At 42.4% G+C, this 18,326-nt stretch overlaps 1 protein-coding gene across 4 annotated transcripts in view; it reads right to left on the bottom strand.

Moving 5' to 3' along the window:
• Positions 1 to 1,011: 1,011 nt before the first annotated feature.
• LOC109875615 (LIM domain kinase 1-like) overlaps positions 1,012 to 18,326 on the bottom strand; it is a 64,788-nt gene continuing 47,473 nt past the window's right edge. For all 4 annotated transcript variants that reach the window (XM_020467991.2, XM_020467993.2, XM_020467992.2 and 1 more), the window contains 12 exons: positions 16,811 to 17,011; positions 16,096 to 16,201; positions 15,605 to 15,801; positions 14,898 to 15,087; positions 13,446 to 13,532; positions 11,773 to 11,904; positions 11,438 to 11,497; positions 10,856 to 10,921; positions 7,892 to 8,045; positions 7,647 to 7,702; positions 6,612 to 6,769; positions 1,012 to 6,128 (listed from right to left, as the gene is read on the bottom strand). In XM_020467991.2, the coding sequence (XP_020323580.1) occupies positions 5,939 to 6,128; positions 6,612 to 6,769; positions 7,647 to 7,702; positions 7,892 to 8,045; positions 10,856 to 10,921; positions 11,438 to 11,497; positions 11,773 to 11,904; positions 13,446 to 13,532; positions 14,898 to 15,087; positions 15,605 to 15,801; positions 16,096 to 16,201; positions 16,811 to 17,011 (1,597 nt within the window). In that variant the 3' untranslated portion in view covers positions 1,012 to 5,938. The remainder of the gene's footprint in view (positions 6,129 to 6,611; positions 6,770 to 7,646; positions 7,703 to 7,891; positions 8,046 to 10,855; positions 10,922 to 11,437; positions 11,498 to 11,772; positions 11,905 to 13,445; positions 13,533 to 14,897; positions 15,088 to 15,604; positions 15,802 to 16,095; positions 16,202 to 16,810; positions 17,012 to 18,326) is intronic.

The raw sequence follows: 18,326 nt of genomic DNA, 5'->3' as shown, positions 1-18,326 counted from the left end.
AATAAGATCTGTTAGAGCAGGACTGGAACAAAAGCCAGCACAAACAGCGGCTTTCCAGGAAGAGGCTTGGCCACCTCTACTGTGTAGAAAAATATAACTTGTTGGTTGAAGAGAAAACAATGTTTTTTCAGCTATTCAGGTCATTTGAAATGAGTTAATTCTTGAGAGCAAAAGCTAAATTCACTCATCACAATGCTGAAGTCAGTAGCTTACTTAACTTAAAGGATTTCACTGAGGTGGTGACGACTGCTTTAGTTGTAGCATCATTGTCACAGCCCGGCTCATAGCCTGTGACAAAAATGAGGGGACACGAACAACAGGTATGGGCCAATCAAAAAGGTTCTTTATTATAAACCAAAACTATTAACTTTAAACAAAGAAAAAGGAATGAGGTGTGAAAGTATCATAATGTAAGGTGTATGTAAAGTGCAGGGATGCGTGAATCTGTGTGTGTGAATGACTGAGTGAAAACTATGCAAAACTACAAAGGAACAAACAAAACAGGATCATACCTGGAGGAGCAGAGAGAGAGATTAGTGAAGCAGCAGTTTAAATACCCTGAGCCCAGGTGACTCCAATCACTAACGACCCTCCTCTGCCTGCAGGAGGAACCGCCCCCTGCACTGCAGAGGAGGAGCCGTCACATCATAATCATCTGGGGTTGATCAAATCAAATTTATTATTGCGGGTGTAGCGAAATGCTTGTGTTTCCAGCTCCAACAGTGCAGTAATATCTGACAAATATTATCTAACAACAGACACAATCTAAAGTAAAGGAATTAAGAATATAAAAAATGTTGGACGAGCAATGTCCTACTACGACAACACCAATAGACTAAGATACAGTAGAATGAGACAGAATACAGGAGGGTTGAAAGGTGGGTCCTCCAGAGCTGCCTGTCCTCCATTGCAGACACAATCTCCTCCTACTCCAGTAGTACTCTTTTATATAGTAGTCATATCAAATGTAAAGGATATAAATAACCATACAATAAATGACACACAGGCCTCTAATTTCATTAAAAGAGCAACACATTTATTCCAGCTGTGATGAAACAGTGGTCTCCTAGGGTTCTCAATGTTCACGTTCAGGATTAAAGTGCAGAATAGTTCACAGCTTGTGTACATTAAAAAATATATATATAAAGTAAATCAAATGAACCACAATCCCTAAGATATCAAAAATGATGATGGAGAAGTATGGAAAATATAAATATGATACAGAACAAGCGGAACGTCTCATCAAAATAAAACAAAATATCAGCAACGATGTTAAATCCATTCATTATCATCAGGCTTGCACTTGAATTTTATACAAAAAAAATCTGTTCAAACAAACGTGTTGAGTCTAGTTGTTGGCAAGGCTAGCTTTAAACAAAGGCACAGCATATTGTTCAGCAGTAAGGATTCTTTGCAAAGAAGTGGTGCGGAAAACATTCTCATCCATACAAACACATACTTGACAATAATGTGGCTTTGACAGACATGGTGATACATACGCACAAACATGGCAAAGTCCTATACATACTTAAATTAAATTCCCATTATGCCCATTGATTAACACATTAGCAGAAGATGTACATAAGAAAGATATATTTTTCAGTACTTATTTTATACTTTGACAGGTAGGTAGAGGACTTCATGCTCATTGGAGGCTTATTGTACTACTGCGATTGTGGAGATTGAATAGGCCAGTAAGTATAACCTTTTCACATTACTGAGCCATGACAAGCCAAATGGATTTGGCCTTGTTTCGCTTCCACCCTAGTTTCTGGAATCGTTCTGGAAAGGAAAATATCTAGCCAGCGCTATACGGTTCAGCACAATAGTGTGAAAAGGGCTTTCTTTTGATGACAGACTAACAATGCTTTAAACCTCTCTGGACATCACAGTAAGGTGGAGCAGTCAAGAAGACACAGAACTTAATTCACAAAGGATCGGTCTATAGGCAGCAGGCAGACCATGGTTATTTCATCCTCTGTAGCAAACTAGAATCATTTTTAATAACAAGGCTGAATAGTTTGGACATTTAAAAGGTAGGCCTGCGAGGCATCTCTTTCGTACCCCTCAAAGTTGCATGTTCCATGTTTTTAAAGTTGAGCATATGTCTGAAATGTGAACCAGTTTAGACACAGACATGCTATGACATTAGAGTTATCTAATAATCAATACCCGCAGTCATCAGAATGGCCACCTAACTCTGGTTTGCTACGAAGAAGGAAGAATTTCCCAGGACACATGTTTACAACTGAATTGAAAGGCGCCATCAGTGACTTGCATTCATATTATCAGCCAACGTCATTTTATTTCTTTATCACAAGTAATCCAACATTGAAAGTGCAAATCAAAGTACTCAAATCTATACAAAAAGATTTCAGTCGTTATATATCAAAAGAGATGCTGTGTTTTTTCTTTATTTAATCTTGTCCGTCTCCTTTGTGCACTCTTTCCTTACTCTTTCTTTCTTTCCTTTCAATAACAATTTCTGTTTTAAAGTGAAAATAATAGCTTGGTTTTACAGCAGAAGTGACCGCAGTAGCAAGTACACCATGCAGCTCATCTTCTAGTGCAAAGAGGAATAGAAAAAATTTTGATGGAAAAAGAACACGAGTGAGAGAATGAGTGACAATGTGTTCAAGAGAGAAATTGACATACAGTAAAATAGATTATTTTCAAGAGTGTAGTATGCGATGCACAACGACAGACAGACATATAATATAGATAGTATTTACAGCCAGCAGTTTGTGTGTAAACAGAGGGCCTCCCATAGGGAGCTCCATGTAGAGGAGACTAGGGTTGTGACTAGGTTTCTCTCCAGGACAGAGAGGATTGTGGTCAGACAGGCACTATGACATGACTGTCTGTCTGTCTGTCTGTCTCCAACACTTCCCACAATATCTGTCCTGCTATGGATGACTAAAGAGCTCTATAATAACAACTAACAAATCATCCTCAATTTCTTTTGAGAGGAATAAAGGGTAAATGTGGTTTGGTATATAATGCCAAACTACAAAACCGTATTTTTATGTGACTGAGTTGATTCTCTTGTTATGATTACATTCAATTGAGGCGATACCTACAGAGTAGTTATAGCCGAGGTCATGGTCAGGGCACTCTCTGGAGTCTAGACCAGAGGCTGCTGTAGACAAAATCGTTTGATATGCAGAGCGACGATGATGGGAGTAAATGGGACACATCATGTGAGAGTGCTTACACTTACAGTGAGGGTAGTTTGGGGTGAGCTAGGACCCTAAGATGCTCTCTTACGTCATATTAACTTCCTAAAATACCCTTATCTCTGTCTGTCACCATGGCATCCCAAGACAGGAAGTCATCATCATTGTTGAAAGGAATCTGTTCCATATCAGCTACTACTGACTAACTTTTAATGTTTTTCTTCTTCTCCTTAATTTCAACAGGTAGCCCAATAAAAATATAACAATGTAGCATACATTATAAGTATACAAAATATGTCTGTACATTTACAATATTTAAAACATTTACAATATTATAATATCACTGGCTACATACAGTACCAATTAAAAGTTTAGACACACCTACTCATTCAAGGGTTTTTCTTTATTATTTTTTACTATTTTCTACATTGTAGAATAATAGTGACGACATCAAAACTATGAAATAACACATATGGAATCATGTAATAACCAAAATATATTTTATATTCCTCAAAGTAGCCTTTGCCTTGATTACAGCTTTGCACACTCTTGGTATTTTCTCAACCAGCTTCACCTGGAATGCTTTTCCAACAGTCTAGAAGGAGTTCCCACATGCTGAGCACTTGTTGGCTACTTCTCCTTCACTCTGCAGTCCAACTTATCCCAAACCATCTCAATTGGGTTGAGGTTGGGTGATTGTGGAGGCCGGGTGATTGTGGAGGCCAGGTCATTTGATGCAGCACTCCATCACTCTCCTTCTTGGTCAAATAGCCCTTACACAGCCTGGAGGTGTGTTGGGTCATTGTCATAATGAAAAACAAACGATAGTCCCATTAAGCGCAAACCAGATGGGATCGCTGCAGAATGCTGTGGTAGCCATGCTGGTTAAGTGTGCCTGGAATTCTAAATAAATCACTGACAGTGTCACCAGCAAAGGACCCCCACACCATCACACCTCCTCCTCCATGCTTCACGGTGGGAACCACACATGCAGAGTTCATCCGTTCACCTACTCTGCATCTCACAAAGACATGGCGGTTGGAACCAAAAATCTCAAATTTGGACTCATCAGACCAAAGGACAGATTTCCACTGTTCTAATGTCCATTGCTCGTGTTTCTTGGCCCAAGCAAGTCCCTTCTTCTTATTGGTGTCCTTTAGTATTTGTTTCTGTGCAGCAATTTGACCAGAAAGGCCTGATTCAGTCTCTTCTTAAAATGTTCCGTATTGACTGACCTTCATGTCTTAAAGTAATGATGGAATGTTGTTTCTCTTTGCTTATTTGAGCTGTTCTTGCCATAATATGGACTTGGTCTTTTACCAAATAGGGATATCTTCGTTATACCACCCCTACTTGTCACAACAAAACTGATTGGCTCAAACGCATTAAGAAGGAAAGAAAGACACACCTGTTAATTGAAATGCATTCCTGGTGACTACCTCTTGAAGCTGGTTGAGAGAATGCCAAGAGTGTGCAAAGCTGTCGTGAAGGCAAAGGGGGGCTACTTTGAAGAACCTCAAATATAAAATATATTTTGATTTGTTTAACACGTTTTTGGTTACTACATGATTCCATATGTGTCATTTCATAGTTTTGATGTCTTCACTAGTATTCTACAATTTAGAAAATAGTAAAACAATTAAGAAAAACCCTGGAATGAGTAGGTGTGTCCAAAGTAGGTGTGTCCAAAGATTTCACCTCGACGTGAATGAAATAAGGAGAAAGAGAGTAATAAACTCAAATGAAATAGAAAAATGTACAAAAGGTATGAAAGAAGTCTACCTCAAAGTGAAGTCAGTGCTGCACAGTGAGAGAAGGAACACAGTCATTCATGGACCATGTATTCTACACTACCAGGGATATCACTTTAAGAATACGTCCCAAATGGCACCCTATAATGCACTACTTTGGTAATACCCTTTGGGACCTGGTCTTAAGCAGTGCACTATAAAGGGAATAGGATGCCATTTGGGACACACCTGTCATCAGTAGAGGGGGAGAGGAGGAGACAACAGACAAGGCTTACTGGACACAGACTGGGCTATTTACAGTCATGCAATGTTTAAAAAGCTTTTTGTTTATGCTCAAAAGCTTTTGCTCGATTATATTCTACATCCGGACTGTGTGTGTGCGTCTCAACTTATGCGTTTTGTTTTATCCACATAAAAGGCCCCTTTCTTTAGCATTTCAAAAAGCGGTTTTGATATCGTAAAATCAAACCAAAGTCACACAGAGGAACACTTTTCAAACACGTTGTTGCACAAATATTCTGGAGGAAGGAGCCTTTCCAATGAGGCTGAAGCATCCTTTCTTCTTTTCTGTTTTAGAGACGTCTGAATATGCTTTAACACCATAAGATAAAGATTACATGAGTGTTAAGATGGATGATTTCACAGCTGGGATTGACTGATACTGCTAGCTAGCAGTTACCAGCCTGACATTCAGCTAAGGTACAGCAATCATCAGACTGAAGCTATGATAGTGGTAATGTTAGTCTGAGTGAGTCTCTCTTGGTTGGAGTTGAATGGGTGAGTGCCTTTAGGCAAGGCTGGCTTTTCCCATCCTCGTTTCCCCTGAGTCTATACAGCCCACTGTCAGCCCACTGTGACTGCTGTGGCATGAGGAGGTACGTACAGAGCTCCTGCCCCACCCCTCCCTGGACAGTGCAATGCAACTACTCCATTGCCACCACCATAACCCCCTCTCTCTGACCCCTCTCATGGGCTGAGACGAGCAGCATTCCGCTCTGTTCCGGATCCCTTCTACTCTGGAGTCTCGGGGTGAGGGGGTAGGCCGTTTTCAGACCGCATGGCTGTGCAAGCCATGGTGGGGGCAGTGTGGTTTCCCCAGAATGCTTTGTGTAGCGCGTCGAGCTCGGACACCACCGGCAGGCGGATCTCGAGGTGCATCTTCAGGTTCTCCAGCCACTCCTCCAGCTTGGTGAAGGCGGGGCTACAGACAGAAGAGCCAATCAGTCTTATGTTAGTGATGTCAACCTAGATACATTTTATTTTTTATTTAACTAGGCAAGTCAGTTAAGAACAAATTCTTATTTACAATGACGGCCTAGCCCGGCCAAACCCCAAACCGGATGACACTGGGCCAATTGTGAGCCGCCCTATGGGACTCCCAATCACGGCCAGTTGTGATACAGCCTGGAATTGAACCAGGGTCTGTAGTGATGCCTTAAACTGCTGCGCCACTCGGGAGCCCATAAATCAGTTATGGGACACGAGACTTATAATAAACCAAGACTCAACATATATAGTATTATCAAACAATAGTTTCCACTCATAAGTAACCTTATAGACAAATACCTGGAAAAGTGTTCCTGTATGCATCATCCATGTACAGAAGGTAAAAATCTATACCCAAAAAATCTCACACAGCATGGTGATACATGACTTAGGTCAGTGTCAGACACTACACACTCACCGTTTCTCAGCATCCAGGTCACAGCAGAGGACAGCCATAGGGAAGAAGGCAGGGGGGCAGTCTGGAGGACAGAAGTGCTCTAAGAAGCCTGTCACATTCAGCCCAAAGTCATGGGCCCTAGGCAAGTAGTCTGGGTCTGCATTCACCCTACCGATGATCTGGAGGGGTAGAGAGAGAGGTTCACAGTAAGGAAAGGGCAAAAGGCGCTGCTGTTATAAGTTATAATACCAGTTATGAAGCTGGAACATTAGTCATAAACTGATATCAGATATCACGACTGCTTGCCAGATTCTTATTTAAACCTACAGATGTAGGATCTTAATTTGATCACTATTTTCTTTCATGCACCGTAGGAAATGCAATTGAGCTTTGTGATTTACATAAGTTCACTGAAAACCAACGATAACAGAAGGTTATATTAACAGTATTGCACTTTCCATATAGCCTGCTTTTGGCCAGCTAATGGCCTAACCACCAATCAAGCGACATTATGGACTAAACGTTCAAATCCTGTTCCTTAGGATTATTTTTCTGTGACAACAGGTCAAATTAAGATCCTACATATGTACATCTGACTTATTGTTCTGAGACTCCAGGCCCAGGGGAAAGGCAGTCCCCAATAACAGGGTATACCAAGCATAGAGGGGCTGAGGTTATGCCCAATGGGACCCAAAGGAACACCAAACGAAGCCAGATCAGCTAGCTAGACCACAGGCAGCCCCTGTCCCTGTCAGTCACCCACCACATAAAGAGATGTTCCCCTCTGTAATCCTGCCTCTGTAGAGTCCCTGGCTAATGGCGTCCATGTGGAGATAGACCCACTGCATCTCTCACTGCAGATTTATTTGAATGTTTTAACAGAGCAGTTCAGCCCATTGCTGCTGTAACCAACCCTAATGGTTACCATGCTGCTTGGTTGGTCTCTCGCTCTCCTTCTCTCGTTTAAGATAACTCAAAAGGATTTAATGAGAAACACGAATACGTTTGACTATTGTTTCCATTTTGTTTCCATATTCTGCTGTCATGGGCACTCACTTCACAAAGCATGATCCCGAAGGAAAAGATGTCCACCTTTTCATCATAGCTTTTCCCTGTGAGAGAAGACATTCCAAGTAAAACATGAGGTTATTTGTTTCAGAGTACTGACATAATGTATTACGTATGTAGTGTTGAAACAACTGAAGAATTCACATTATTTCTGTTTAAAACCCACTTGATTGAGTCATTCAATTTAAGTGCAATTCAAGCAATGGTGGTTAAAACAGGTCAACCCCACATACCGTGGATCATCTCCGGGGCCATCCAGTAGGGGTTGCCCACTACAGTGTATCTCTTTCTGCGGTCAGGCTTCTTCTGCAGGAGACTCTTGTCCTGGATCTTGTCTTCCACCATCAGCCGAGCCAGCCCAAAGTCTGCCACCACCACACTGTTATTCTACAGGGAGACAGAGAGGGGACAAACAGAGCAGACAGAGTTACATCTAGTACAACACAATACTAACAACACCAGCCCAAAGTCTGCCACCACCACACTGTTACAGGATGTAGTGATCACAATATTGTAGCCCTATCTAGGAAAACCAAAGTTCCAAAGGCTGGCCCTAATATAGTGTATAAGAGGTCATACAATAAGTTTTGTAGTGATTCCTATGTTGTTGATGTAAAGAATATTTGTTGGTCTGTGGTGTGTAATGAGGAGCAAACAGACATTGCATTTGATACATTTATGAAATTGCTTATTCAATTTACTAACAAGCATGCACCTATTAAGAAAATTACTGTCAAAACAGTTAAATCCCTGTGAATTGATGAGGAATTGAAAAATTGTATGGTTGAGAGGGATGAGGCAAAAGGAATGACAAATAAGTCTGGCTGCACAACTGATTAGCAAACATATTGCAAATTGAGAAATCATGTGACAAACTGAATAAAAAGAAGAAACTACACTATGAAACAAAGATAAATAACAACGAATAATAGTAAAAAGCTTTGGAGCACCTTAAAAAACATTTTGGGAAAAAAGGAAAACCAAATGATATTGCCAAATACTTCAATGATTTTTTCATTGGCAAGATTAGCAAATTTAGGCATGAAAAGCTGACACTACACATCCAAGTATATCTGACCAAATTCTGAAAGAAAATCATTCTAATTTTGAATTCTGTAAAGTGAGTGTGGAAGAGGTGAAAAAATGATTGTTGTCTAACAACAATGACAAGCCACCGGGGTCTGACAATTGAGGATAATAGCAGATGATATTGCCACTCCTATTTGCCATATTTTCAATTTAAGCCTACTAGAAAGTGTGTGCCCCCAGGCTTAGAGGGAAGCAAAAGTCATTCCGCTACCTGAGACTAATAAATCCCCCTTCACTGGCTCAAAATGGCCAACCAATCAAACTCCTGGAAAAAATTGTGTTTGACTCGATACAATGCTATTTTACAGTAAACAAATTGACAACACATTTTCAGCACGCTTATAGGGAAGGATATTCAACAAGCATAGGCACTTACACAAATGACTGATGATTGGCTGAGAGAAATTTATGATAAAAATATTGTGGGGGCTGCTTTTGACATTATTGATCATAGTCTGTTGCTGGAAAAATGTGTATGTTATGGCTTTACACCCCCTGCTATGTGGATAAAGAGTTACCTGTCTAACAGAACACAGAGGGTGTTCTTTAATGGAAGCCTCTCCAAAATAATCCAGGTAGAATCAGGAATTCCCCAGGGCAGCTGTCTAGGCCCATTACTTTTTTCAATCTTTACTAATGACATGCCACTGGCGGATGACTCAACACTATACATGTCAGCTACTACAGCGACTGAAATGACTGCAACGCTTAACAAAGAGTTGCAGTTAGTTTCAGAGTGGGTGGCAAGGAATAAGTTAGTCCTAAATATTTCTAAAACTAAAAGCATCGTATTTGGGACAAGTCAATCACTAAACCCTAAATCTCAACTAAATCAATCTCATGTGGAAATTGAGGTGACTAAACTGATTGGAGTAACCTTGGACTGTAAACTGTCATGGTCAAAACATATTGATACAACAGTAGCTAGGATAGGGAGAAGTATGTCCATAATAATACGCTGCTCTACCTTCTTAACAGCACTATCGACAAGGCAGGTCCTACAGGGCGTAGTTTTGTCGCACCTGGACTACTGTTCAGTCATGTGGTCAGGTGCCACAAAAACAGACTTTTTGAAATTGGCTCAGAACTGTCAGCACAGCTGGCCCTTGGATGAACACAGAGAGCTAATATGAATAATATGCATGTCAAATCTCTTCTGGCTCAAAGTGGAGGAGAGATTGACTTCATCACTACTTGTATTTATGAGAGGTATTGACATGTTGAATGCACCAAGCTGTCTGTTTGAACTACTGGTGCACAGCTCAGACACCCATGCATACCCCACAAGACATTCCATTCCACAAGACATTCCATAAGAAGTCTCCAAGTCGAGAACAGACTATGGGAGGCGCACAGTACTACATAGAACCATGACAACATGGAACTCTACTGCACATCAAGTAACACATGCAAGCAGTAAAATGAGATTTTAAAAACAGATAAAAATACACCGTATCGAACTGTGGGGACTGTGAAGGAACATGCACAGACACATGCATACACACACGATAACATACGCACTATAAATACACGTACACATGGATTTTGTACTGTAGATATGTGGTAGTGGTGGAGTAGGGGCCTGAGGGCACACAGTGTGTTGTGAAATCTGTGAATGTATTGTAATGTTTTTTGAAATTGTATAATACAATATACTATCAACACCAGCCCAAAGTCTGCAACCACCACACTGTTATTCTTAAGGGAGACAGAGGACACACACACAGTCACATCTGCTGCATCACAATACTTAGAATACCCTACACACTGCAAACCTACCTACAAGACTATTCATCTTACCACAGACATAAAGACACATGCCAGATAGAGAGAGGTGGAGAGAGAGAGCACACTCAACAACATAGAGAAATAAAGAGAAGAGTGTGAATACTATGACTGTTGACTTTGAGAGGTACAAACACTCTACTGTACAGTACTTTACTCTAACAAAGGTTTCTTTGTGTCTGATGTCAGTACATCGCCATTGTCACATCTCTTTCAATGAGAGACAAACCTGTATGTGATCTAGACATACAGGTGCAAACTCTTAATCCTCAAAGAAAACACGCACCCCTGAGAGAGAACACACCTTACATCTCTGTACTCACCTCTCTGACAAGACAGTTGTATGAGTTCAGGTCGCGGTGGATTATGTTCATGGAATGCAGATATGACTGGAAGACAGAGCGAAAGAGAGGGGGATGGAAAGAGAGTGAAAGAAAGAAAACAAGAGTTAGGTATTAAGTCTAATCCTCAAACCAGTGCCTAGTGGAACAAATGTGCATTGTTCTTCTTTCAGAGTATAGCCTTTGTACATTCACTAATCTACAGTCATGTGCTATATTCATCACTGTAAACCCAAATCAAAGGCAACACACCATGACTACCCATGATGCCCTAATCCAGAAGGAATTCAAGCTATAATTTTCATATAGGGAAAATCTGCTACACATGTGAACAACACTGCTGCAACACTTCCTCTAGATCTCCACTGGAGGGCAGTGTGAGCATGGTTAGTTTGACTGCACTGTCTGTCATTCTATTCACCACCACTGCACTGCAGTTTCTCTGATTGCAGCAGTGAACCCTGGTCCCGACAAGACCCACAGTGCATACTGGCTTCTGATCTGTTTTTGGTTTTATTCTAGAGGCATTCTATACATTCTATTTGGCATGGATCATTCACTCACCATCCCTGCAGCGATGTCTTTAGCAAAGCTCACTCTCTGATTCCAAGGGTAGTTGATATCCTGTTAGTAAGACAAACCAAGGATAGAATCAGACTCTGGATGTTTCACAGAACATAAACACCAATGATTAAAACTAAAGGGAGGCTCTCTAATCCTAATCCTGTATCCTCTGGTGACTCTGAGACACAATGTACAACACGCAACTATGCACTCATGGGGACACACAGCCACCCAACCGCACACACACAATCTGGTGCAGTGGCACACCCATACAGAAGTGCACACAACAAAGTACTAAAATCCCACACAGACACACACAGACACACCACCGTTACCATTTTCTTAATGATCTCCCTCAGGGTTCCTCCTTTGATGTACTCTGCGATGAAATTGAGTCTCTTGTCTTTGTAGAGGACACCTATAAACTTCAGCACGTTGGGGTGCTCCAGACAACGCATCACCTTCACCTGGAGAGGGAGGAGGGTACACCTTTTAAGTCTTGGAAGATACTTTAGGTTTAAATGTGGGACCTTTGTTAGTTATTGAACCCATATTTAGAGCTACAGTCCAGGAGCTGTCCTAGTCCTGACTCCTCATAAAGACCAAACATCTAGGAGCTGGTGGGAGTGGTTGTGTTGTGTGGGTTTAGTGAAAGCAGTAGTTAGATGAACTGGGTGGGTAGCTACATAATTAGTGAAAGAGCTCCTTGTCTCCTGCCCTGAGGGTCTCTGTGAGATGGACATTCCTCCTTCTAGACTTTGATTTTAGTCTATAACCATTTCCCCCTGGTCTAAACATATAAGATGTCTCCTCTCCTGTCATTAACTTGACATAATTGTAACAAGAAACAGGAATAATAGGTGGTTATTACAGCTTCCCAAAGAGAGAAAAACTGATTAGGTCCTAAAGGAGGTAAACATTACATAAGCTACTCTGAAGTCAAGGGAAGGGAGGGAGAAAACTATTTTGAAGGCTTTGATTTAAAATGGGCACCAAGGCTCAAAAGGGCAACGGTTTTAAAAAGGACTACCAAGTCTCTAACATAAAGGTCAAGACTCCAATCCATCAAACAACTTAAAAAAACATATTGAACTTAGGAACTCAGGAAACCATTCCCAAGGCGGTGTTTGTGATGTGTGATAAGTTTGCGAGAGAGCTGAGCCCTTCCATTGTAATTGGAGTGTTATGCAGGCAGGGCACTAATAAAAACAGTTAGAAAACAAACCTCAGTCTGCATTCCACTGTTTGTTGGTGGGCGGTCATGGCCTGTTGTTTTAACTGCTTACAGAGTTATTAAAGGGACTAAGGGTGTTAACCTGCACACCTCAGTGTTCACACATTGTTTCCTGAAGAGGAGAGTAGAATGCAGGGTAGAATAGTGTATTTGTATGTGTGCACATGTGTGGCGAGTGTGCATTTGATTGTCGATGTGAGTGTCTGTATCTGGGTGGGATGTGGCAAAGGGTATATACCTGTGTATTCCTCTAATGACTGTCTGTCCACCCCTCACAGCCTAATTAGGGTGGGGTACTTTTTACGAGGTGTAGTGGTGTGTATTACTGTCATCTAAACATGACATTCCGAGCTTGATAAACTACACTCTGTGGTAAACCTAGACTAGCAGTGTTAACAATAGTGGCCAGGGTTGGAAACATGGTCTGTGATCTCTGTCACTGAACTAAGCCCAAGCATTGTTCTTGACGATACATGTTCTGTAGATACGTAGCACAGGATTGTACTGTCCTTAGAAGAAGTGGGAGCTCTTTGGGACAAGCACAGAGATTGTCATTGCGTGTGGTGTTTCAAATCATTGGAATAAAGGAAAGAGATGGATGGTGTACCTTCATAAACCTTTAATATTTAAGGCTTATCTAAAATCTTCTGAAATCATTTATAAGCTAATTGAATTTAGAATCTCAATGTATCTCCTGATTTGACCCTGTTGAACCATGATGGTGACACATCAACAAAGGGAAAAGAAGTCAAGGTTGAAAGAGTGGTCACCCACTTCTTTTAGGAATGACCTCTGCGTCTCGTCATCGAAACGAATCAGCTCCTTCATCACCATCACCTCCCCTGTCTCTCTGTGGGTCACCTGCAGAAACACACACACCGTGATTTCATCAGTCTGCGCCACAGGGAATAGGGGTACTTTCCGTTCAAAGCTAATTTCACCCCAACAGGTAAACTCTGGGAATCTGGAAATAAAAACCCTGGATATATGTGGTCTCCCTCTCAAAGCAGATATTTACTCCCTGCTTGAGTGCATCTTCCAAGCAGCAGATGAACATATAGGCTACTGTACTTTCTGGTTTCATCTGAGGCCATTCTGTAAAGCATCTCAATGCTGCCATCTTCTGGAACTTTTGAACACAGAATATACTGCTCCTACGCAGTAACATTTGACACACATTCACTCGTGTGAAGTGGGATTTTTAAAACCTTTTTGGGATAGGGGGCAGCATTTTCACTTTTGGATGAATAGCGTGCCCAGACTGAACTGCCTCCTACTCTGTCCCAGATGCTAATATATGCATATTATTATTAGTATTGGATAGAAAACACTCTGAAGTTTCTAAAACTGTTTGAATGATGTCTGTGAGTATAACAGAACTCAGATGGCAGGCAAAAATCTGAGAAGAAATCCAAACAGGAAGTGAGAAATCAGTTTTCAAAACAGTGCCTATTGAAATTCCAGTGAGATATGAATGAGGATGCACTTCCTAGGGCTTCCACTAGATGTCACCGTCTTTAGAATCTGGTTTGAGGATTCTACTATAAAGGAGGGCTCATAATAGCTCTTTGAGTGAGTGGTCTGGCAGAGAGACTCGGTCTAGCTTCTGTTGACGCCAAAATGGCGGATATTCCTCTGGCTCTTTTTCCGTAAAGTTTTTTTGAAATCTGACACAGTGGTTGCATAGAGGATACGTCCATCTTTAATTCTGTGAATAACACTCACCGGATGTTTTGGAATTAAAACATTACTGCACGTAACGTGCCAATGTAAACTGGGATTTCTGGATATAAATATGCACATTATCGAACAAAACATACATGTATTGTGTAACATGATGTCCTATGAGTGTCATCTGATGAAGATCATCAAAGGTTAGTGACTCCTATCTTTGGCTGGAAAATGGCTGTGTATGTTTTTGTGACTTGACTCTGACCTAACATATGCTGTGCTTTCGCTGTAAAGCATGTTTGAAATCGGACACGATGGGTAGATTAACAGGATGTTTATCTTTCATTTGCTGTATTGGACTTGTTCATGTGTGAAAGTTACATATTTCAAAAAAATTGCGCGCTGCCTTTTCAGTGGAATGTTGTCGAGTCTGCCCTAGAAAGGTTAAGGTGTTGGTCCCCCAAAATTAAATGGTTTTCCATGGTCATTAACAGAGAGGACAGTTGAACAGACAATGTCCACATCATACCCAAGTCATCAGGTTGGTGTGTTTACCTTGATGGCCTGTCCAAAGCAGCCTTTTCCCAGCACCTCTCCATGGATGAGGTCTGAGGGCCGGAAGATACGGTGCATGCGACTGTTGGAGACGACCCGCAGTGACTCGGAGCGGTTAATGTCCTTCCTCTGAGAGAGAGGGGACGCTGCGTTGCTGGAGCACGGAGACTTATCAATACTGTAGCTCCGTCTGGAGAGAGAGGGGGAGAGGGTGGAGAGAAGGAAAAAGAGAGATGGAACAGACGAAGAAAAATAAATCATCATTCTCACAGGATCACTGATGTGCATCCATACTGCCCTTCACAGTGTTAAATGACGTTGCCAACCCTGTCATAAGGCATCAGTCTAGCATCTACTACCGTTATATACTAATTATGAAATTGGAGCGACAGCGTAACTGCAGTTAGACGTTGCTCATCCATTTCACTGAAGAGCTGAAATAATGTAATGTGTGTCAGCCCACACATTTGCACCAATAACATGTAATTCATGTAAGCTAATTATGTCCAAAATGTGTTTAGTACATGTTGAATGCTTTTATTTATGCATACATTCATTTAGCTGAAGATTTGATATATATATGTATTTTGTCGCGTATTTCTTTCATTTTCTATCCTATTCATACTGTACTTGAAATAAACCAAAACACCATGTCTAAAACAGCATGTATTTGTGTGTCTGTAAATGGCACTGAGATTAGTCCTTACGTGATCATGCGTGAGCGCAGGTTATTGATGTCTGGGTGTGGGGGTTGGGTGATGGGGAGGATGGGGCTGGGACCGCCAGACAGAGGAGTGATCAGGGGTCCGTCCACCGTCTCCCCCTCTGAACCCCCCTGGTCGTGGGGGTCGTGCTCTATGGTCAGCTGGAGCAGACGACTGGTCTCCTGGATGAGCAGGTCAATCTGGTGGAGCGGAGGAAAAAGATGATCAGTTTAGCATTAGAATGTAACATAACATGTAGAATCTAGCATAGCATATAGCATAGCATGTAGCATGGCCAAGAGTGTTCATGTTTTGGTGGAGTGAATGAGATTGCCTCCTAGTGTCTGTCAACTCCATTTCTGTAGATTAAACATGAGTGAGGACTTAAACTTAGATCTTCTAACATCAAGCCTTGAATTTCATTAACATCTCACTAATATCAATGTCATTGATGTCTAACAGCAACACAGGTAGAAGAGATGTCAGTTGGTTACCTCATCGAGAGGAACGTTCCTGATGGGTGTTCCGTTGATCTCCAGGATCCGGTCTCCGACATGTATGGAGTTCTTCACATCTGGACTGATCAACTCAGAGTCCACCCTGGAGAAGGAATGAGAGAACGGCGATAAGCAGTTGGACACAGATTTAACCTCGATATCCATCTTTCTGCCATTACATTAGCCAAGTGGTTACATCATAAGTCTAGGAAGTATGACAGAGTGAGACTTTAGAAAATCTAACATGTACAGAATGATATACTGGTCAACTGGAAAGATAAAAGACCGGACTGCTTATATACTGCTAGATCCTTTCCATCCCTTTTGTTGTACAAGGACATGGGTATAGTATTTAATCTACACTGGATTTAAATAACAATGTCCTCACTTTCCCTCACTTCCAGGCTGTGCTTTTCTCTGACTTCCATGTCTTCTGTTAATTCATCTCCAATCCTTCTGTTAGCCTCCCCATCCATTCCCTTCTCCCCCTCCCTCCCCCAATCCATCCCCCCCCCTCCCCCAATCCATCCCCACCTTGGTGTATTTATTACAATTATATTCCATTTTTAATTAAACCAGGAAATCCCACTAACATAAGGAATCATATTTTCCCTCTCTCGCTCCCCCCCTCATCTCCACCCTCCCATTGCCTACCTACCCCCTCTCTCACCTTCCATCCCTCCTACCCCCCTCATCCTTCCTCTATACTCACTGTGACACCCTGACAGTGTGTTCAGGGCCGTAGCCATTGGGACTGAGAGGGCTGAGAGGCTGGTCGATGGCGACCGAGATCCCTCTCCGCCCGTCTGTGGAGGCTGGGATGGACACCAGGGTCACCGTGTGGGGGATCCTGGAGCATGGTGAGTCTGACAGGGACACAGGCGTCACAATGGTCTGGTAGTAACAGTGGCCACTGTGGAGGGAGAATGGGCAGAGACGCAGGGGGAGGTCAGCATAGATAGAATAGACAAGTGTATGAATATCCGTAATGCTATATTAATACATCGCACTGCATCGCACCAGAGACTCTGGATTCGAGCCCAGGCTCTGTCGCATCCGGCCACGACCGGGAGGTCCATGAGGCGACGCACAAGGGAGGGTTTGGCCAGTAGGGATATCCTTGTCTCATCGCGCACTAGCGACTCCTATGGTGGGCCGGGCGCAGTGCACACTGACTAGGTCGCTAGGTGTACGGTGTTTCCTCCGACACCTTGGTGCGGCTGGCTTCCGGGTTGGATGCGCACTGTGTTAAGAAGCAGTGCGGCTTGGTTGGGTTGTGTTTTGGAGGACACATGGCTCTCGACCTTGGTCTCTCCCGAGCCCGTATGGGAGTTGAAGCAATGAGACAAGACAGTAACTACTAATAATTGGATACCACAAAAAGGGGGTAAAAAACTAAATAATAAATCAGCCGTTTCCAGCTACAATAGTCATTTACAACATAACATACAACATACATATAACACTATATTTCTGACCAATTTGATGTTATTTTAAATGGACAAAGAAATGTGCTTTTCTTTCAAAAACAAGGACATTTCTAAGTGACCCCAAACTTTTGCACAGTAAGTGATCATTTACATTTCTGTGAGCATCACCTGATAGAATGAAATAATATTCTAACATTGTGCCAGAATGTCAGATGGCAGAATGATAATGATCTAGTCAACCTCCCATCACACACACACTGACACTTCCATTCAGAGCTCACAGGACAATGACTGCTTGCATTTCAACATCCCTTCCTCCCTCCTCGTGTCAGGGTGTGTGTGTCATACAGTACCCCCTTCCTCCCTCCTCGTGTCAGGGTGTGTGTGTGTCATACAGTACCCCCTTCCTCCCTCCTCGTGTCAGGGTGTGTGTGTGTCATACAGTACCCCCTTCCTCCCTCCTCGTGTCAGGGTGTGTGTGTGTCATACAGTACCCCCTTCCTCCCTCCTCGTGTCTGGGTGTGTGTGTGTCATACAGTACCCCCTTCCTCCCTCCTCGTGTCAGGGTGTGTGTGTGTGTGTCATACAGTACCCCCTTCCTCCCTCCTCGTGTCAGGGTGTGTGTGTGTCATACAGTACCCCCTTCCTCCCTCCTCGTGTCAGGGTGTGTGTGTGTCATACAGTACCCCCTTCCTCGTGTCAGGGTGTGTGTGTCATACAGTACCCCCTTCCTCCCTCCTCGTGTCAGGGTGTGTGTGTCATACAGTACCCCCTTCCTCCCTCCTCGTGTCAGGGTGT

The sequence above is a fragment of the Oncorhynchus kisutch genome, linkage group LG18, assembly GCF_002021735.2.
Source record: "Oncorhynchus kisutch isolate 150728-3 linkage group LG18, Okis_V2, whole genome shotgun sequence".
In the NCBI taxonomy this organism is placed as follows: Eukaryota; Metazoa; Chordata; class Actinopteri; order Salmoniformes; family Salmonidae; genus Oncorhynchus; species Oncorhynchus kisutch.
Note: the sequence above shows the minus strand (reverse complement) of the source record. Positions and strands in the feature narration are given on the sequence as shown.